General features: G+C 35.2%; 4 protein-coding genes across 4 annotated transcripts; 3 read left to right on the forward strand and 1 right to left on the reverse strand.

Moving 5' to 3' along the window:
* The first annotated feature begins 942 nt into the window (after positions 1-942).
* On the forward strand, positions 943-5,756 carry LOC107807767 (RNA polymerase sigma factor sigB). The gene is made up of 7 exons (XM_016632206.2): positions 943-1,349; positions 2,214-2,506; positions 2,909-3,526; positions 4,360-4,590; positions 4,700-4,840; positions 5,001-5,201; positions 5,313-5,756. Exons 1-7 carry the CDS (start codon positions 1,190-1,192, stop codon positions 5,592-5,594), a joined length of 1,926 nt encoding a protein of 641 aa, XP_016487692.1. The 5' UTR covers positions 943-1,189; the 3' UTR covers positions 5,595-5,756.
* A 6,808-nt stretch (positions 5,757-12,564) lies between these two features.
* On the forward strand, positions 12,565-17,276 carry LOC107807769 (chromo domain protein LHP1-like). Its single transcript, NM_001325808.1, is given in 6 exon segments — positions 12,565-12,933; positions 13,082-13,107; positions 13,376-13,462; positions 13,578-14,300; positions 16,373-16,433; positions 16,921-17,276. Coding segments are annotated over 6 exon segments (1,314 nt in total). The 3' UTR covers positions 16,969-17,276.
* Positions 17,277-18,929: 1,653 nt separating this feature from the next.
* On the forward strand, positions 18,930-20,150 carry LOC107807770 (putative 3-hydroxyisobutyrate dehydrogenase-like 2, mitochondrial). The gene has a single exon (XM_016632209.2). It carries the CDS (start codon positions 18,986-18,988, stop codon positions 19,907-19,909), a length of 924 nt encoding a protein of 307 aa, XP_016487695.1. The 5' UTR covers positions 18,930-18,985; the 3' UTR covers positions 19,910-20,150.
* Positions 20,151-21,696: 1,546 nt separating this feature from the next.
* Positions 21,697-22,111, reverse strand: LOC142173775 (large ribosomal subunit protein uL3c-like). Its single transcript, XM_075239425.1, has 2 exons — positions 21,953-22,111; positions 21,697-21,870 (listed from the first exon to the last, which is right to left on the reverse strand). Exons 1-2 carry the CDS (start codon positions 22,109-22,111, stop codon positions 21,697-21,699), a joined length of 333 nt encoding a protein of 110 aa, XP_075095526.1.
* Between the last annotated feature and the right edge of the window lie 303 nt (positions 22,112-22,414).

Consider the following 22,414-nt stretch of genomic DNA (forward strand, 5'->3'; position numbering starts at 1 on the left):
GTGGGTAAGGTAAAAACGAGGTTTTTTTTATCAGACCTGGATAAATAAACACGTGTCAAACTATTATTGGTATGTTATTCCACGTGGGAAGCGTTTAAAAACACGCGCTTAAGTTTCTACAGCCCGGTCATGCATTTGTGTTTAAATGTTATAGTCCAAAGTACAATTAAAATGTTCAATAGGAAAATAGCTAAGTTAAGGTGTCAAAATGAAAACTAGAGCCAAGTTTAAGGGGCCGTACACCTATTTGGCCTTATTTTTAAATTACAACTTTTGAGATTCTCGATGTTTTGAGAGAAAGAATGAGAAGGTAAGTTAATAATTCATTAAGATAAATTTTTTTTAGAGAATTAACTTAGCTCGACTTGTTATATGCATCATGCATATAGACGTTATTCAAGAGTTAATACTTCAATAAATGTTGGAAGATGAAAGCAACATATTGAATATCGAACAGACATCCGTTTATCTAATGCCTCACGGTTCTAGTCATGAGTCTCTTACCATTTAGCTAATTCATTGTACATTATTTAAAACTTTATTTCTATTTATTATTGTAGACTGTATATTTACCAATTTAGTTCAAACTACTCACTTAATGGAAGATAATTTTACTTTTTGGTGAAAGGCAAAATGGTCTTTCAACTTTTAAAGGGTATTAGGGTACTTTAATTTCAAATTTAAGGCTCACACTTATAATATAGTATTATATGATACGATGATATGTGTTTGACTAGTTTGACTAAGTATATATTTAATGACTAGAGGTTGGTAAGTTAAAGACTTTTTGGAAACATTTATGTAAGATTCCCTTGTGAACATTCTATTAAATTCAACTCTTGCGGAATCAGTTAGATGGGCCTATAGTGCCAACAATAAAGGGGCGACAAGAAAGCCCAGATAAAAGAGGAATTAACAAAAACAAAAAACAAAAATCGGCTCGTTGTCCCTTTCTAGTCCTCATTCCAGAATCCGGAGAGGCTAAGTTCTCTTATCTTTTTATTTATCTCTTCTCTCTGTCCTTTGCCTCCTTTTCTTCTTCTTCTTCAACCTCTACCAGTCTTCTTCTCGTCTTCAGTACTTTTCCATGTTTTAGTTCAACCGCATTTTTCAAGATTAGAATTCATTGATGGTGGAAAATAGCAGCTTTATTGACTGATAAATCGTTGAAAATATAGTGTATGAATGAATGTTGTGCAAATTATTAGTATCTCCTTATGACCCCCTTATTCCAGTATATGATTTTAGAGTAGAAAGAAATATGTCTTATTTATTGCCACAATTCAAGAGTTTGCCAGATACTTTTGTCCTTTGCTTCAAAACCAACCAAAACTCTACCATTCAGCTTTGTAAGTCTCCCACTCTTTTTTCTCTTGAAAATTATGTTGTAAATGAGATGGGAATTGGGTTAAGCTTGGTTCTTGCTTTATGTTATTCTATGGGGAATGCTAGAATAAGTGGAGTTGAGCAGTGTTTAATGTTGTAACTTCTATGTCGTGGAAATTGTTTGTTTGAAGACAAGATCAAATTTTTGCAGAGAAGTGTAAATGATATGGCCAATAGTTTTCCTGTTTATGAAATTTCAAATTCTTAAGTCGTTAATGATTGAAAGAAATGGATTAAGAAGTGGCTCTAATTGTATGCATTGCCTCCATTTTTGGTGAAATCAAGCAGGACCATTATTATATTAGGACAAACATTATTCAATTGTTACTTTGAATCTGAGGAAGATTTTCCTTCTAGAATTTATAACTTTTTTATATTAGTGATAGGTGAAAAGGTCCTTCAATTGTTGAGATTTTATTAGCAATTAGTATTTAAATTCGTTACAGCATAATGGATAAAAAATCAGCTTATTGCATGATGGTTTTTACCTTGATGGTACATAGAATGAGCAGACTTCATATTGTTTTCCAAGTGAAAGCCCGATCTAAGTAGAAAACTCTGTTCTGCTAGTTGTATTTTTAGGAAGAATCGGGTTTGTGCTTCAGTATCTCTTTTGAAATTCCTGATATGCATATGTAATCTTGAATTTATGATCTGGTGCTTTTGCTCTAGTACTACTGTCTTACTAGAATCATCCTTGAAACTAAATAGTTAAACTTCTTAGTCGAATCTTGTGGTTTTCTTCAATCATTGGTCAAAGTTGTTAATGATCCATCTTATGGACGTACACTTCTGTGGTTCTTACTATCGTCCTTGGCTGAATGCAGCAAAAGGTAGAGATCATATTCATTTGAGGACACAATGTATCCTAGCCACAACATCTGCAGCAACATCAACAGCAACGTCTACAGTGCTTGACATTGAGAAGCTAAAGTTACCATCTATTGAAATCCTTTCAAGTTCAGTTGCAGCGGAGAGATCATGGAAACCACCATCAACTGCCACATCAGCAGTACTTGATATACCGAGGCTAAAGTTGCTATCTTTTGAGGCTAACCCAGATTCAGTTGCCCCAGATAGGCCATGGACATACACGGGGCCAGTTGGTCCACCTACAGAGGTTAGAACTTAAATAAATAGCCTAGAAAATTATGGATACATTTAAGTTGGAGAAACTGAAAAGGACTGAGGTCATCAGTCTATTATGAAATATGAAATAAGTTTCAGATGTAGTTCTAGGTATTTTTTAAAGCTTCAGATGTACTTGCATTTTCGAAATATGTTTTGCAGGTAGTTTTTAACTTCAATAGGTTGTTAGCTAACAGTCCACGAAAAAGTTTTCCTTTGCTTTAGTTATCTTGGTTAATACTTCCTAACCTTATTGCTTACCTTAGTGCCATTTTGCTAGGTTTCAGTCTCCTATTTTTATTTGACTGTACTCTACTTCCCATTAATTGAATTAAACCTTGTTTTGCCATGAAAATGCTGTTACAAGTATAATTTTGATTTGTCATGTTTGCAGGCGAACACTAAAAGTGTTTTAGCTACAGAAAATCTTGTTACAAGTGATGAAGCTGTTGTAGCTGCTGCAGCCGCTGAAGCAGTTGCTTTAGCAAAGGCTGCATTGAAGTTTGCAAAAGACGTTGTATTGTTGGTCGGCCATAACAATCTAAAGAACTCCGATGATGCTGGTAGAGGTACTCTATCAGAAGCTAGGACTACTCCGTTTGAGAGTGTTCATCTGGCCCAACCTAGTGAGACAGGGAGAGTTGGTGTTGGTGCGGAATTTAAGGGAAGTGAGATGAAGTGGAGCGAAAGTAGTTTATTGGAGGACTCCCTTACAGATTCTGATGACTTGGATCCATCACCTGAAGAACTGGAAATTCTTCAGTCGCAGCTGTCAAATGTCATCGCTGTGAAATCGACGCGTCAAACTGAGCGGAAGGCCAGAAGAGGGAGAGCAGCAGAGAGGGCCGCAGCCAATGTTGTCTCTGTGAAGTCTGGTTCTACTAGTCGAAAGAAGCGTACTTCAGTACAAGAGGTTGATTACTCGGATCCATTGCGTTACTTGAGAGGAACTACTGGTAGTTCTAGGCTACTGACTGCATCTGAAGAACAGGAGTTATCGAGAGGAATACAGGTGTGCTTTAGCTTTTCCCAAGTATAAGACAACATGACCCTATAGCAGTTGTTGTTTTTCCTTTTTAGATTTTGCCTCTTCCTTTTTCCTTTACCACAGCAATATTCTTTCATGTGCGTATTATACAAATGCTTAAATGGATTTCAATACATGTAATGCTTCTCCTCTTAAGTTCTTCATATCTGCTTTGCTTTTGACGATTAGCGGAGCTACTGTTTTCTTCTTCCTCTTCTGTCTGTGTTTGGGTCTTCGTAATAGAATGCTAAGTATGTGCCGGTTGATCAAATTATTAATACTGAAAAAAGGAACTTTTCATTTGTTTTGTTTTTTAACTTGATAGGTGAAAAATTTGTAGAAGAGCACCAAACAGGTGTAATGTGCTCTCTTATTATCTCACTTGCCTTGCCTTTCATTATTTTACTCAAAGCTCAGTGCTCTTCTTGGATCTGAAATCTGAGAAGCTTGCATCATCTCTTTTTCTTGAAAACTTCGAGATTTAAGTACATTGTGAATCTTCTCTCTCTTATTGACCTCCTATGTTTTGTTCATTCTTGGTGTTGGCTTTTGAGATATTAATATGTAATTTTCTAGTACTGATTCTTTTAAGGATTTGTTTTGTATAACCAAATTTGCCCGTGTCCATTAATGATCAAAAAAGCTTTCAGAATGAAACCAAAAGTCTGCTATGGCTCTAATTGAATGTTTACGGCTTCAAATGTCATATCTGTACTATATTTTGCTGTGGAGTTTGCTTCCTACTTCCCTTGCAAATATTTTATTTCTTTTTTCTGTTCCAATTTTTAGACCATTTATCAGTCACCAAAATGATACAGGATCAATTGAAGTTGGAAAGACTTGAGCAGGAGCTTGCAGATCGATGCGGAGGTCAGCCTACTATTGCCCAATGGGCTGCTGCAGCCGGAGTTGAACAGAAGACCCTAAGGAAGCGTTTGAACTATGGCATTCTTTGTAAAGATAAAATGATTAAAAGCAACGTAAGGCTTGTTATTTCTATTGCCAAAAATTATCAAGGAGTAGGGATGAATCTTCAAGATCTGGTTCAGGTATATATAGTGCATTTCTATACTCTCTCAAGACTAGTTCTATTAAGGGATCAAAACCATCTGAAATACCATCTGTTGATCTATGCTCGTTTTGGAAATTTATATGCAGGAAGGATGTCGGGGACTTGTAAGAGGTGCTGAAAAATTTGATGCTGCTAAGGGTTTTAAGTTCTCAACGTATGCTCACTGGTGGATTAAGCAGGCGGTTAGGAAATCCCTTTCTGATCAGTCTAGGACGATTCGGTTGCCAGTACGTGACATCCAACTTTAAGAGGACATTTTTTTTATATGCCATTATTTTATTTTTCTTATTTATGAATATGCCATTTAAATATTGTTGATTTAAAAAAAAGATAATGTTTACATATATGCTCGTTGACCTTCCATTTTTTTGAATCTTTTGTTTACAGTTTCACATGGTTGAGGCTACGTACAGAGTTAAGGAAGCAAGAAAGCAATTATTTACTGAAAATGGTAGGCTTCCTAACGATGAGGAAGTAGCTGAAGCAACAGGGTTGTCAATGAAGAGGCTCACTGCTGTGATGCTAACTCCTAAAGCTCCAAGATCACTTGACCAGAAAATCGGGTTCAATCAAAGTCTCAAACCTTCGGTTCGTCCTAAAAACATATCTCTTTTTACCTGTTTAGGGTGTCATTTTTTTGTCCCGTCGTGCAATATTCCACAGTGGTGTTCATTGATGCCTTTCTTTTGGGTTTTCCAGGAAGTGATTGCAGACCCTGAAGCTGAAACATCAGAAGAAATGCTGATGAAGCAGTTCATGAGACAGGACCTGGAGAGGGTATTAGACACCTTAAATCCAAGGGAGAAGCAGGTTGTTAAATGGCGATTTGGACTAGCGGACGGGAGGATGAAGACTTTACAAGAGATTGGTGAATTAATGGGCGTTAGCCGGGAGAGAATCCGACAAATAGAGTCTTGTGCATTCCGGAAGTTGAAGAACAAGAAAAGAACAAAGTTTTTGCAGCAATATATAACTGCTTAAAATCTCTATTATATATTATATATCAAGAAAGTAGAATGAGCTTCTAGTCATCGAGTCTTTGTTAGAAAATTTGAGGCTTTGATAAGCTTTGGTTCTTTAACTGTTCTTATATTTCAGAACCTCCGCAAATATTTTGTGCATAATACAAAGTTTTGGCTCAAATCATCAGATATTGTAAGTAATTGTAGCAGCTCCAATTTTATTATTAATCCAGATACTAGCATTTGGATTTGGTTTAGGTTTAGTTTTGGAAAGATTTATTTTTGAAAAGTTTCTCTCAAACAACTTTCTGGAGAAGTATCTTAGGAAAATGATTTTACATTTGTGTTATTTTGTGAAATCTGAGTTGTTTTTGCCTTTTGGAAGACAATTTGGTTTGATTTTCTGAAAACGAGCTTTGTTACTGAAAAAGTCACTGTTGTTTCTGTTTTAAACTTTTTCTTGGAAAAACTCTTCTAATCCAATTTGGAATTGAAAAATAATGTCTTGGTCCAAATTTCTTAGTTTAAACCGTTTTAAGATTTTTAACTAAATTCTTAGAGATGTTGATGTTAATGTTAATCGGATGAAAACCTTAAAACTTAGAGTAATGTATACTATAAAAATTGGATAAGCTGTTTAACTATTAGATGATTTTAATGTAAGAAATTGCTCATACTCTAAAAACTTCTTGCTATAAAATAAAAACTATAAAGTAAATAAACTGAAGATAGGTATAGAGTGAGATTGATATATTATTCAACTTCAAATTGATGTACATAATGAATTGAAAACTCTTCTATTTATAGAAGAAAGAAAGCAGTTGCGGGACTTTTCTTGAGCTGCTTGTAAGTTGCCTGCATGAGCTGCTTGCAATCTGCCTGTTTAATAAGAAGCTGTTGCAAATCATTTCATTGAGTTGCTTGCAACCTACCTGCATTAGCTGCTTGTAGATAAACTTCAATAGAGTACCAAATGGATAATTTTCTTCAAGAAAATTATCTATAGCTGAGTAATACATAGATATCAACAATATAATTATTTTCATAATACTTCGCCTTAGATGTTCATTAAAAGATATTGCCTCGTTAAAACCTTACTAGGAAAACCCAGTGAGAAAAATTCTAGTGAAGGAAAAAACAATACACATATTTAGTAATATTCATTTCTAACTGCCTCATTAAAAACCTTACAAGAAAAATCATATGGGAAAAATCTTAGTAAGGGAAAAAGAGTACAATGTGTATTTCATTTCCCCTGATGAAAATATTATTTCAAATATTTGAGTCTCCGCATTTCAATTTTGTATGCCATCTTCTCAAAAGTTGAAGTTGGCAAAGATTTAGTGAACAAATATGTTGGATTGTCACTTGAACGGATTTGTTGCACATCGATGTTACCATTTTTCTGAAGATCATGTGTGTAGAATAATTTTGGTCAAATGTGCTTCGTTCTATCTCCTTTTATAAATCCTCCCTTTAATTGGGCTATGCATACGGCATTGTCTTCGTATAAAATTGTGGATTTTTTATCACATTCTAAACCACATTTTTCTTGAATAAAATGAATCACTGATCCCAAGCATACGCATTCCCTACCTGATTCATGAATAACTATTATCTCAGCATGATTTGAAGAAGTGACAACAATAGATTGCTTTGTGGAGCCCCATGATATGACAATATCTCCACATGTAAATACGTACTCGGTTTGAGATCGAGATTTACGGGGATTAGATAAATAACCTGCATCTACATAACCAACAAGATATGCACTACCTTTGTTAGCATAAAACAAACCCATATCAAGAGTTCCCTTTAAATATCGCAAAATATGCTTAATCCCATTCCAATGTCTCCGTATAGGAGAAGAGTTATATCTTGCTAGTAAATTAATAGAAAATGTTATGTCAGGCCTTGTAGCATTAGCAAGATACATAAGTGCACCAATTGCATTGAGATAGGGTGTTTCAAGACCAAGAAGTTCCTCATCCTCCTCTGGAGGTCGGAACGGATCCTTATTCACTTCAAGTGATCGAAATACTCATTGGTGTACTTAATGGGTGTGCTTTGTCCATGTAAAAGCGTTTAAAGACCCTTTTTTGTATAGGCAGATTGATGAATAAAGATCTCGTCTGCTAAATATTCAATTTGCAGACCAAGACAAAATTTTATTTTTCTAAGATCTTTCATCTCAAATTCTTTCTTAAGATATTTAATTGCCTTTTGGTGCTCTTCTGAGTTCCAACAAGATTTATGTCATCAACATAAACAGCAAGTATAACAAATTCTAATGTCATTTTCTTTATAAAAATACATGGACAAATAATATCATTTATGTAACCTTCTTTCAACAAATATTCACTGAGTCGATTATATCACATGCGCCCAAATTGATTTTAAACCGTACAAAGATCTTTGTAATTTGATCGAGTGCATTTATCTAGACTTTAAATTATATGCTTCAAACATTTTAAATCCTTCAGGGATCTTCATATAGATTTAATCAAATGAGTCATATTAGTTATGACTTGCACTTAAATGGCATGACATCTTCAGGTGTCTGGACTACAGGTCCGATCCTCACAATTTTTACAATATTGTGCACCATATTGTATCAAATATATCGATGTCGATCATTTTGTATCGGTTCGCAAGCGACATAACTTGTTGAGATCTCATCACTTTCTTTATTTTCATGTACCTGAACTTCTTCTGGAGTTTCATGAAATATTACGTCGCGGGCTCTTCTAAAGCTTATTTCCTCTTTATTATGATCATTTTGATCATTTGCTCATATCCTTTTCAAGGATTTTTACCTTTGGAACCGATTGGTCTACCACGCTTCATGCATATAATAAACTCTATCTTTCAGGGACTTTAATTTTAATAGGAATATTTGCAGCTGAAATATGATATTTTATTTTGGATCAGCAAATGCTTCTGGCATTTGACTTGAATTATCTTCTAAGTGAGGATCATATTAATGGTAATTCGATTCATATAACATATTTTTCAGTTGTTTATTCCATCCCCAAATGTTAGAAAAACTAACATATATCCCCAATCTTCTTTGGGAAACCTATCTTTGTGCAATGTAGTAGAGAAATTAATCATATACCACATATCAAAAGTTATTAGATAGTAAAAATATTTGATTTCTGATCCTAAACCAATTGTGAGGGGATGACTTATCATATTTTGTTGGTCTGATGCATACTAGTGCTTTAGAAAATCTTAGACCAATACAAGAAGCTTTATTCTCATAATAAATGATTTAGCCATTAAAAAGAGACATTCAATGCTAAACCAGCTTGAATATACCAGCATTATCAAGATGAATTGTCTTGATTACATATTTTGGAAATTATGCTCTTAATTGAGAAAAATAATTTCGAATGCCAAATTGCAGGTTGACAATAAACACACATGCAACCATCTCATATATGCATCTATAAGTGGTTCACATAATAGGTAAATGGGCCAACATTCATCTTTTATATATTCCAGAATTGAGGGGTCTTAGTCCAAACTTTAGCTGATATGATCAAATTATTACGAGAACAAGAAACACAAGAGAATTTTTGAAGAATCTTCTAGTTCTTCAATTTATGTTTATCATAATTCTCAATTAGCCCATCATATTTAAACCAGATGGCAAATGTAGACTTCAAGTTTGTCATGTCATGTGCTATCTTTTAGTAAGTTTCTGGTTTACTATGACATAAACTTTTGCATTAGTAAACTTCTGATTTACAGTGGCTACTTTTGTATCAATAAATTTCTGTTTTATTGTAGCTATTTTTGCCGCAGTAAAACTTCTGATTTACTGTAACTGCTTTTGCATTAGTAAACTTCTAGTTTATTTTGATACATGATGTAGTACAAATTGAAGAGTAAGGTGGGTAACTTCTCACATACATATTATTTTACCCCTTATGATTATGAAAACATGAAGATTTTCAATCTTCTAGTCATTTGTAGGTCTCAATTAGGGGTGTTCATAAAAATCCGAAAAATCGAACCAAACCGAAAGCCGAACCAAACCGACCAAAAAATTAATATATTTTAGGTTTGGTTTGGTTTTGGTTTTGAATTTTAAAAACCAATTAAATTTGGTTTGGTTTAGTTTTAATAAAAAAAACCCGAACCAAACCGACTATAGAAGTAGCTGGTTAAATTTATTATTACACCTATATATATGTATATTTTTATATAAAGTTTCTAAAATTTGATGATACATATTAGTCATTTGTATTTTTAGTCTAGTCCTTTGCTATTATAATAATCTAATTTTTTGCCTTTATATTCTAGTTTGATTGGTAGTTTTCTTTTGCTATGTAAATTTTTTTATTTCATGTTAAAAATAATCGATTTTTAATTTAGTACTTAAAGTAGTCATCACTATTTGATTCGTTTATCATCAATATATCTTGGTAAATGATAGATTTTTTAAAGAGGAATTGGTTTGATAGTGTTACGTTGAAAATGTAGTCGCCGGAATATGTGTTTGGTAGTGTATATCTCATATTTAAGAAAAACCCGATAAATAACCGAAAAACCAAAAAATCAAAAAAAAAAGACAAAAACCGAATCGATAAAAAACCGACTTAATTGGTTTGGTTTGGTTCCAATATTTTAAGAACCAACTTATTTGGTTTGGTTCTTTTAGTGATAAACCGAACCATGAACACACCTAGTATCAATATGATGGCCATTTGTATTAGTAAACTTCAGGCTTGCTGCAACATCTATTTTGATCATAATTATATAATATGAATGACATATTTGTAAATAAGCTCTTCGAGAGCCTTCATTTATTATCCACAATCCAATATTTATTGGACATTACTGGTGTCATGTGTCTTCGAGACAAATAGTTAGCTCTTCAGGAGCTTTTGATAAATTTTGTACTATCAAATATTGCTCAGACACTTCTGGTGTCATGAGAGAAAATCATAATCAAATTAACAATATAAATATAATTATAAATTTATAAATGACAAAAATTAAGAATTTTAATATTTTTACCACTACATAATATTTTCTCGCTTCAGGAGAAAATTTTAATTATTTATTACTTCAGGAGAAATTTAAAATATGAAATATTGAGAATATATTCTCTCAATTGTATTACCTATTCTAAAGGTGAATCGTAATATATTTACATCAAGAGCGCGTTCATACTTAATATTGTCACATTCACTTCAGGAAATTGATTAATATTATCAAAAGTTCTCTTCCTCTAGGAGATAGACCATAATTATCTGAACGTGCATAATCACATCAAATTGTGATGCTTCGAACCTCTTTTAAGATATTTGCTACTTCTGAAGCAAATCGAGGTATGCATATAATATAGAGAATTTTCTCTAACTTATCTTCATTGTAACCATAGCAAGCCTAAATTATCATTTCTGGTGGTTAACAAAATGTAGTTACAATGAGATATATGAAACATAACCGCTTCTAGTGGTCGTACTTTGCTGGAGTTCAAGTGAACCATGAATTTAAGTCATAATGAGACTTAAGAAATATTATCACTGTTGGTAATTATATATTTCTCATAAACTCTGCTAGAGTTTAGATGAATATGACATTGTTATTCACCTTTTAATCCTTCACTAAACGATCAAGGAGGAAAATAAGTACAAAAATAGCAATTATATAAGTATACATAGTCCCGGGCCGTTTGCCACATAAACTACTGGTGTAGTCTCGCGACCATATAATAGCTTAAGTAAAATCAATTTTTTTTTCCAATTTTGAGAGACCACATCCAAGTAAAATGACATATGCATCATTAGTTGGCTAGAAAGACGTGATGAACATGCATGATAAACATATATTTAGAAAAAAAAACTTCGTACCTTGGAGTATTTGCTCGAGATGACAGAATCTCGTGCTGATAATGTGTTATAAAATAAATATTATAAGTAAATAAACTGAAAATAAGTATAGAGAGATTGTTATATTATTCAACTTCAAACTGATGTACATAATGAACTGAAAACTCCTCTATTTATAGAAGAAAGGAAGCAGCTGCGAGAATTTTCTTTTGAGCTGCTTGTAAGCTGTATGTATGAGCTGCTTGCAACCTACTTGTTTAATAAGAAGCTCCTGCAAATCATTTCATTGATTTGCTTGCAACCTGCTTGCATCAGCTGCTTGTAGATAAACTTTAATAGAGTACTAAATGGATAATCTTCTTCAGGAAGATTATCTATAACAGAGTAATAAATAGATATCCACAATATAATTATTTTAACAACAGTTGTATTTGTTTTTTAATTTTTGTGAGAAAAAAGTTCAACTGTTTAGAGTATCGGCTTTCGTTAACTTTGCTATAGAACTTTAATAACTAAATTTCTAGTAGTTGATATATTTATGAGTACAAATCTTCAAAAGAAATATTACTGCCTTTATTGCACCCCGTGAAATCTTAGTGCAAATATAAAATATAAGAAAAACGCGATAGATAGAGAGGATGAATTTGATCTACATAATAAATTGGTTTAGCATTAAATATCAGATCTTATAACATTGATAAATACAAAATTCATGTAATAAAAAATAAGATTCAAGTTCAAACAACTTAATAAATTCTGGTTTTGCCTAATAGGATTACCATCTAATGTATTAAGGAAAGTTTTAAAGATGTCCAAATCTAAAAGACATGATTCACAAGATATGTGTAGCAATATTAGTGTTCACACGATCATCATAACATAATTTAGAAAGTATATTCCGTTGATGATTATTTAAGTAAAAAATTAAAAATAAGGAAAACAAAGGCAAAATACAATGGGAATAGATTTATCATTTATTCCTTCATAATTAATACAGTAATAAAATAATTAAAGAAAAATGAGAATTCGATACAAAAAGGTTGAATTATCAGTGAAATGGAAAAGAACATTTCACATCAATCATCAATAAATCAATAAAATAAAAAGAAAAGGAAAAACCTTTTAGAGAGAGAGAGAGAGAGAATGAAAGGAGGGAAAAAGAAAAACTCTGGCATTCCGGCAGCTACAGACTCCCTAAAACCCCCGTCGGAATCCGGCAACGGTAACCGTGTGTTGCCGTCGGACGGTATGTCGGAACCTCAAGGAGAAGAAGCTCAGCAGCATCAGCAAGAGAGAGATGAAGCTCCAGAAGACGCCGCTGGCGACGGCGAGGAGGAACCGGTGGCGTCTCCGGAGGCCGGAGAAGAAGAAGAAGAGAATGAAGAAAAAACTTATGAAGAGGAGTTTGAAATAGAAGGAGATGGGGATGATGGTGAAGCTGATAATGAAAAACCAAAACTTGCTGAAGGGTTTTATGAAATTGAAGCCGTTAGGAGAAAAAGAATACGAAAGGTTTGTTTTTTTTAACTTTCTTATTAGTTGCATTGATTATGTGAAGTAGTTTTATTGATCTTTTGATATTTTTATCCTGATTTTTGGGCATTAATTTCTGTGATTTTTTATGGATATGGGAATCTTGGAAATGCTGTGGAAACTAAAGGGTCAAGTTCAGTATTTGATTAAATGGTAAGTGTTTCTATATAATTACTGAAAATTTTAGATTTTGTTGTAGTTTTTGGCTCCAAGTTCCCATTTTTTGAAGTTTCTAGGAGATAGTTCCCCAGGACAGCCCAGTGGCTAAGAGGCTGTTATTCGAACCATAGTGCACGAGTTAGTATTTTCAGTGGCTTCATTGTAGTTGCTGTCCAGTTGGTTTTTTTCTGCTTCCTGTAAACTATGTGAAAAAAGAAAAAAGGTTGTGTAGGTGATAGATGTTATGGGTGTTGTTGTACAGGCGAGGCTGGCCAGAGACGGCAAATACATGGGAACCTGTGAAGAACCTGATGTCCTGTTCTGATGTTATTGAATCATTTGAAGAGAGGTTAGTTCTATTTATAATCCCTTTTTTTTTTGTCCCTTATATCTTGTGTATAAGGGCTAGCTGACTTGTTAACCTGTGGCACCTTTATTGATCTGTTTACCTTTTTACTTTGAAGCTTGCAGTCAGGGAAACAACGATCCACACGCAAGCGTAAGCGAAAATCTGGGGTTACGCACACTCAGCCCAAGAAAAAGCAGCAGCAGCAGCAGTGTTCCCTTGCAGATGCTACATATAATGTGCCAGCAGTGAAGGTTAGGATAATTGAGGAACCTACACCCTCACCTCCTCTGAATGATTTGAAGGCTACGAGTCGTGTGGACAGTAATGGTAGTGAATTGAACAGCAAAGTAGATAAAGTGGTGAATGGCAATGGTTTGGAGTTGGGTTTCTCTCTAGAGGAAACTAGAGAGCAAAATGAGTTGAATTTGAAGTTGAGTGAATTAAAAGGAGCAATGTCAACCAATGAAAACTCTGTGGATAGATCTGCTAATGGTCTCTCAAATGGATTTGCAAAGGTTAATGGTGCAGAGTCCTTTCAATCTGATCGCTGCACTGGAGCTAAAAAGAGGAAATCTGGTTCTGTTCGGAGGTTTAAACAGGATACTACCGCAGCTGTGATGGATGGTGTCCAAGATGCTGCAGTAGGTGGTCCGTTGGCTACTTTTGTGCAGGAAGGAAGTCACAATCATGAATTTGTGGGTAGTGACTTTGTTTTTAAAAACAAGTCTGATGATTCCAAAGATGCATATACAATTACACATATAGTCAAGCCTATGAGCTATTCAACATCTTTATCCAATGATATGCAGGACGTCTCAATAACCTTTCTTGCCAAGAGGTCTGTGACTTAAAACTTACATTCCTATTTTCTATGTTTGCCAGCGAACTTTCGTCACATATGTGTGTCATTGGGTTTCTATGATACTCAGAATGTGTAATATCTTAACATTTCATTTATTTCTTTGAACTCAAATTCATTTCATTGATATCAAACCAATACACCGTCACTATAAATGTGGGATAACATCAAGCTTCAAAAAATATTCTGCCAGCTATTACAATATGAGATATCCATTTACACAGACACATTGGAAGCAGAAGGAGCCTTACTCTGCACGGGGACTTATCAACCCATTAAAAGATTCTATTACTCTTTTCCTCAAAATCAGCCAAAAAATGCAAAGAGGGGCACCCTTCGGCAACTCCTTGCTGAAATCCTATTTTCTTAATCCCAACTCGCTAGTGTATCTTCCATGGCTCTATGTTGCGTCCATGCCTTATCAAAGGTATAAGACATTAGGGACCAAATTTCTGTGGGGAGTTGGAAGTATTAAATGGTCCACATCATCATCATATACCTTAAAAAGAACAACTAACTAACTATTATCTGTCTCCTACTACTACTCAAAATTTCCACAGTGACTATAGTGCTTGGAGTTGTACACCACATAAAGAAAGAAAGTCACTTTCTTAGGAGCATTTGTCTTTCATATAGAGCTCAACATGATTCTTGACTCACCAGCACCTCTTAGAAGGTTGTTGTATGACATCGCCAAATATTTTGTTGATGACCTGTTTATAATACTTCTTCTTTTACGAACTTGTTATAGTTGTAAATGCTTTGCAAAAGATTATCAGCGTCATCACATTCCTGGTCTTGGATAGGTCTCCTGAAAGTTGTCTCCAGGATACTTTGTTTCCGTCTCTTCATGTGAAATTGGAAATGCATCCTGATACGTTGTGATCATAAATAAACAAGACGACTGATCTTTCAAAGCTTAATTCCACACAAAACTACCAATTAAAATTGAACATGATTGTCATTCCCTATGGTAAACTCGATGTATCTTGTAAGCTCGTTCCATATCATTTTTTACTAATTGTGTGGGGAAAAACAAATAAGTGGAATACTCCACTTAATAAGAGCGTGTTTTTCTCCTTTTTACAGATATTGCATCGTCATCCCTCTTGTTCTCCTGCCAATTATCTGGATTGTTAGTTGCCATATTTTAATGTCTTTAAACTTTCACTCTAAAGGCAAATCAATCATTTGGTAGGAAAATAATCCACTAAACTTTCATCCTGAAGGTAAATTCAATTATTTAGTAGAAAGATAAGCCACTCTGCACCACACATCAAGACTAGTTCATGAGGATTAAGTTTCCTTTCCGGAATTTGTTTGTGTATTCTCATTTTGATAAGGACCTCCATGACATATAGAAATATCAGTGGTGATAAAGGATCACTGTCTTAACTGTTGCTGCTCCCAAGAACTTCAGATGAACTATAGTCATATGGGAATATCAGTGGAAAAGCAGTACTTTATTCACTTTCTTGAAGGTCCATTCTTGAGAGTTATACCTGGATCTAACTAGACCCTTTTTCATATAATAAACCAAATCCAATCTGACTTCTGACTCCTTTTGTATAAGCGATATTCTCTTTTGCTTTGTGCTTTGTGCTTTGTGCTGTGTTTTGCTCACCTGTCCGCCAAAATTGATGTAAGGAAGAAACTCTTTGTTATCGTCAGGATAAGCTAACAGTTCTCAAATTTTCAAATCAATTTTCAGAATCGTCCTTCTGTTGTTACCTTTATATCTGAACTGAATTGTAATACTTTAAGTTGCACTTTTTTTTTTGGAAGTTGTGTCTCCTGTTTGCTCTGTAACAACAGTATAATGTGTGCATGTAAGATGTTATGTAACCAGTGTGATTACACCCTTCTACTTCCATTCTTAATAAAAGGAGCATGAACTTGACAGTTTCAAGTTCAATTCTTGGCTTACCCATTTTTGTACACATCTTGCTAGATAATTCAATACTCCCTAACTTTTCAGTTTGATGATACTATGCTGATTCTTTCATTAGTTTTTAGTTCACATTATAGCGTTTCTTAATGGTTGTCTGCAGGTCTGACGGAAAGGAAGTGATGGTGGATAACAAGTTTCTGAAGATGAATAATCCACTTCTGGTAGCTGTTTCTCTTCTCTCTTATTGGTTCTTTCATCACCAAAAATGCACTGATCTTATATTTTCATATGGATTATTAACAGAAATTTCTCAGTTTCACATAACTTATTTTGTAATGGCTCAAAAGTACTACATTTCTTTCATAAGATATTGATAGTGCCTGGGAATATGAATTACGTAGTTAGTTTGATAAAGTTTATCTTTTCCTCAGATCTTATTTTTCTTATTAAAGTCTCACTAGTAATTTTGGATTATCACTTCAGATAAATACCTCAACATATTGTAATAAGTTAAAAATAAAATCACATCGTTCTATTTTGTAATTATGATTGCTATTTGATAAATGTATAAATCTACTTCTAACTCTAGTTTCAGAAAGTATTAGCTGAGTTTATTTAATTTTGAGAATCTAGAGGGAAGTTAACGTAATGAATTCCTTCAGCTTTACTTAGATGACTCTTACTGGAAATGGTTTTTTTCTTTGGCAGTTGATAAACTACTACGAGCAGCATTTGCGATATCATCCCCCTCAATGAGTTGGCTGCAATGAAGGAAAGATAGTTATAGGTCACTTAGCTTCATCTGTTGCCCTGTGTTATGTATAAAATGTTGTTGTAACAAGCTGTAGGGTGTTAACCTATTACATTTATTAGGAAGGTTCGTAAATAGCATGCTAAAATATATGTTGTGGGATACTTGTGTTAGGTTTAGTTGATTTCGCGAAAGACTATGTTTCAAAGTTCTATCTCAATGTATCAACCCGATACATGAGATGATGAGGTGAAAATGATGATATTCTTCTGACCTTATAGGTGTTTAAAACCAATGTGAGTTCCATTGATAGCTATACATTTAGATTCTGGAGTGCATGTTGCACAATGCTAACATGTCTACTTTATATTCTCCTGTTTTGATGTCAGAAAATTGCATTTTTTCCCCCTAGTCAATTGATATAACAGGCTAGGTGTTATTAGTAAGCAAAAAATGGGCAACAGAGGGCCATCACCAACGGTTCCTTCACTAAGAGTTGGGTTCCTTAGTCTGCTCATATTCTGGCCAACAATTTGTAGCATAGGTGGAGGTGCCACCATTCTTCTTCTTACATTGTTATTTTCTCCCTCCTTGACACTTGTTGTATACTTGCTGTCAATATTCATTCCTATACAAAATATATCATCTCCTACCTATTGCTTCTGTTTCATATGATGGAGAAGGTTTGTTTGGGTTAGGGACTATGCTCTTAGTTATCCTCTTCTTCGTTTTGTACAATCTGATGGGATAAATTTACTTTTTATTTATTCTTCTTTTTTAATAAGATGATATAACTATAACTATCACTTGTGTTAGAGATGGAATGAACAGAGCGTATAGCAGATTCTTTAGACAAAGAGACCAAAATTTGTATTGTGACTTGTAAAAAGACTAGTTTACAATAGTAATATATAAAGAAAATGTTATGCTCAAAAGTAGCTTGTTTACTTTATTTTCTTCTGACTTTTACAATTAGTCTGTAAACACTAAAGGCAAAGATGCTCTAAGGATGTTTGAGTCCAAATATATATTCTGCAAATTTTAGGGCAAGGGCATCGGCCTATAGTTATAAATAAAATAAAAAAAAATTATCTCATTTTCAAACTAAATTATACTGCCTCTAAATCTACGATGTTACAAAATTGGATCCAACAGAATTAGTTAGAAATGTTGCAAAACTGCAAAAACACTGAATTTCCATCACATAGGCAAAAATGTTTTACTACCAAAGTGCTTGGAACATTATCCAATATTCCAAAATGTACACTCTGGACACTACTATTCGTTTTATTTTAAAATTAAGATGTCAAATCTAGATATATATATGTATATATATCTGACTATTAAGCTATTATCTCTAAATTTGAGTACGGTATGTATATGTGTGTATAGCTAATCTTTATCTAAGAATTAATAAATATAAAATACTAATAAAAAATAAGAATAATTAGGTATCGTATCTATAAAATATTAGAGAAAATACTAATATACATGATGTTGTAGAAACTATTTGCTTAATAACACACCAAAAAAGCTAGCGGCGGTGATGATCGTCAATATTGGTTGTGCGGTGATGACTAGGTGATGATGGTTGTGCGGTGATCTTACTACACAATTTTTAGTGATTAGATTCTGTACAATTTTTAATGGACACATATTCAAAGCAAATAAATAATTTTAAAAAACATTAAATGAGGTAAATTTTAAATAATTCAGATTTATTCATAATAGTAAAGCTAATTTGACTCGGCACGGAGTTTAAGAAAAAAAATAAAATTTTTGAAATTTATGATCTTAAAAAGTTATGGGGTAAAAGATTTGTGGGGCCATGATATTTGTGTGATTATAAAAGCTTTCCGTTAAGAATAAAATAAGTAAAATAAAGAGTTTAAAATTGAATTATTTCTAAATTTAAAAATATGTCATGTTTAAACTTAAACCTTGTCACATCCAATCGAATTAAATCAAAATATAAGTACAAATTAATACCCAATTTCTTCCGATAGAATCAAAACCCCAGCTATGACTTCCTACCCAGTTCCCATAAACCCGACCCAGACCCGCATAGGATGGATAGGCACAGGCGTAATGGGTGGCGCCATGGCGTCTCGCCTTCTCTCCGCTGGCTATGCCGTCACAATCTACGCCCGCAGTCCTTCTAAAGTTGTTCATCTTCAATCCCAAGGCGCCCATCTTGCTGATTCCCCAGCTGATCTTGCGCGTAATAGTGATGTTATTTTCACTATGTTGGGTCACCCATCAGATGTTCGACAAATTGTCTTAGAGGGTTTGATTTCTTCTGTCAACCCCAATTGCGTCATTATTGATCACACCAGCAGCCACCCAGTACTCGCTAAGCAAATCTTTGATGCTGCCCGTGAGAAGAATTGCTGGACTGTTGACGCTCCGGTGTCTGGAGGAGATATTGGGGCGAGAGAAGGGAAATTGGCAATTTTTGCTGGTGGAAATGAGGATGTGGTGAAGTGGTTAAAGCCTTTGTTTGATGTGTTGGGAAAGGTGACTTTTGTGGGTGGACCAGGAAAGGGGCAAAGCTGTAAAATTGCAAATCAGATTGTCGTTGGAGGGAACTTGCTGGGGTTGAGTGAAGGATTGGTGTTTGCGGAGAAGGCGGGGTTGGATAAGATGAAGTTTGTGGAGGCAATCAAGGGAGGAGCAGCTGGGTCTAAGGTTATGGAGTTGTTTGGAGAAAGAATGATTGGGAGAGACTTTAGGCCTGGTGGGTTTACAGAGTACATGGTGAAGGACTTGGGAATGGGTTTGGACGTTGGAGCGGAGCAGAGTGACGATGTTGTGGTGTTGCCTGGTGCTGCATTGTCTAAGCAGTTGTTTTCTGCTATGGTTGCTAATGGAGATGGGAAGCTTGGCACTCAAGGGCTTATTACTGTTATAGAGAGGATCAATGGCTTGGCAAGTGAGAGATCATGAAATATTATTACTCTTGTGGCCAATGGTCTTATTGACCTGGGCATCTTTTACTCTATCAGTTGCAGAAGTGGCAGCTATATCAGTGAGTTTGGCTTTGGCTATTGAATCTGTCCCTCAAAGATATTAAATTGAAGAATACGTTTTTGTTTGACAAAACTGTGCTGATATTGGCCTTACAACTTTTTGCTGTACTCACCAGAATTGGGCCACTATTTATTGACAATTGATAGCTTTAGCCTGATAACCTTCCATTTTATGGTGCCTATACTATTCAGCTATATGCTGTACTACATTTCAGTTCACGCTTGAACTGCACCATGCTATTTGAGATGATGGTATCATTTCTAAATTAATAATGCCACTAACAGTCTGGCAAGTTTGGTAATCTCAATTTGGATTTTCAGACCAGGCTGACTGTACTTATGTAGTATACCTGTTGTAAATGTTGACACTAGAATGATGAGGCTTATATCTAGTGGAAAGATAAAACTAGAAGGTATGCAACTTGGTTCAATGTTGTATATCATGGCCAAAATTAACAAAATGCAGTAAACTGAATCTCAAAAGCCAATTACTAAAAGACGACAACAACATTAAAATACCCAGTATTATCCCACACTCTAGGGTATGGGGAGGGTAGTATGTACGCAGACCTTACCCCTACCTTATGAGGATAGAGAAGTTGTTTCCAATAGACCATCGGCTCAGGAAAGCATAAGCACCCCATTAATGAAAATATAGACAAGAAGGGACGGTACCAAAAAGCCATATAAAAGCAGAATAAAAACAACAAGATAGTAAGGTGATCAACAATGAAAGAAAACGACGGTTAGTCATAAAAACCTACTACCAACAGAAAGCGATATTGCGTGCCAATACTACTGTTATGAACACTCTAGACTACCGACTCTACTACCCTAATCTTCGACTTTCATACCTTCCTATCAAGGGTCACGTCCTCAGTCAGCTGAAGTTGCGCCATGTCTTGCCTAATCACCTCTCCCCACCTCTTCTTTGGCCTACCTTTAACTCTCCGTACGTCCTTCAATGTCAACCTCTCACACCTCCTCACCGGGGCATCTGTGCTCCTCCTCACATTTCCAAACCACTAAAGCCGCGCTTCCCGCATCTTGTCCCCAATAGGGGCCACACTCACCTTGTCGCGAATAGCTTCATTTCTGATTCTATCTAACCTGGTATGCCCGCACACCCATCTCAACATCCTCATCTCTGTTACCTTCATCTTCTTCTGGACATGAGCGATCTTGACTGGCCAACACTCAACCCCATACAATATCGTTGGTCTGACCACCACTCTGTAGAACTTACCCTTAAGTTTCGTGGCACCTTCTTGTCACACAAAACACCGGAAGCGAGTCTCCATTTCATCCATCCCGCCTCAATACGATGTGTGACATCTTCATCAATCTCCCCATCCCCTGAAAATTAGACCCAAGTTACTTAAAACTCCCTTTCCTAGGGATGACCTGCGCGTCCAGCCTCACCTCTCCTTACCCTCCTTGAGTCTCGCCACTGAACTTACACTCCAAGTATTCTGTCATGGTCCTGCTCAACTTGAAACCTTCTGATTCCAGGGTCTGCCTCCATACCTCTAATTGCGCGTTCACGCCGTCTCGCGTCTCGTCAATCAATACAATATCATCTGCAAATAGCATGCACCACGGCACCTCCCCTTGGACGTGGCGCGTCAGTACGTCCATCACTAGAGCAAACAAAAAAGGGCTGAGTGCCGACCCCTGATGCAACCCTAGTAATCAAATATAATATCAAAACTTGGAGCAATGAAAACTACAGTTGTCAGTTCCAAATTTGACATCATTATAATTACCTTGAAATCCTTTGGTACCAGATACATTAACAAAATCACCCTCTTCGAACAACTCCTTAAAATCAATCTGCCGTGTCACCTCGAATCCATCCACAGCCAGCAGCCTAAACTCCTGCAAATGCCTTGAAGAAATAATCCTTCCAAATGCCCAGCCTCAGGCTTCGTAAGTTTTCTATCCCGAGACGACACCCAACTTGAACGCCATCGTATCCATCATTAGCCTCACTTTCAACCTGAGTAACAATGTTACCTTCGCTAAACTCAACCACGGTTATAGGTATGACAGTTCCAGAAGGTTCTAAGTAACTCATCTTACCTAGCTTTGTTCCCATGGCACCAACTCCGGCTTCCATGGAAGAGGATATTATTAATGACAAGGATTTTGAGATTTTCTGAGAGTTGGATATAGGAAGAATGAAGAGTGGAGGTGGTTGTTGATGGTGGTGGTGGGCAGGTTTTGCGACAGAGGGCCGAGGGTGGTGTGGTTTGAATTGTGGAGGAGATAAGTGAGAGGAGATTGAGTTTTGGTCTTATGATGTTAGGATAAATAACGTTGTTGAGACTTGAGAGTTCTTGTATATAAAAAAAATTGAGTTGAAATTGAGAGAAATAATATTGTGATACTACAGTAGGAAAAAGAAAAGCTAATGAGGGTT

The sequence above is a fragment of the Nicotiana tabacum genome, chromosome 19 (genome assembly GCF_000715075.1).
Source record: "Nicotiana tabacum cultivar K326 chromosome 19, ASM71507v2, whole genome shotgun sequence".
Taxonomy (NCBI): Eukaryota; Viridiplantae; Streptophyta; class Magnoliopsida; order Solanales; family Solanaceae; genus Nicotiana; species Nicotiana tabacum.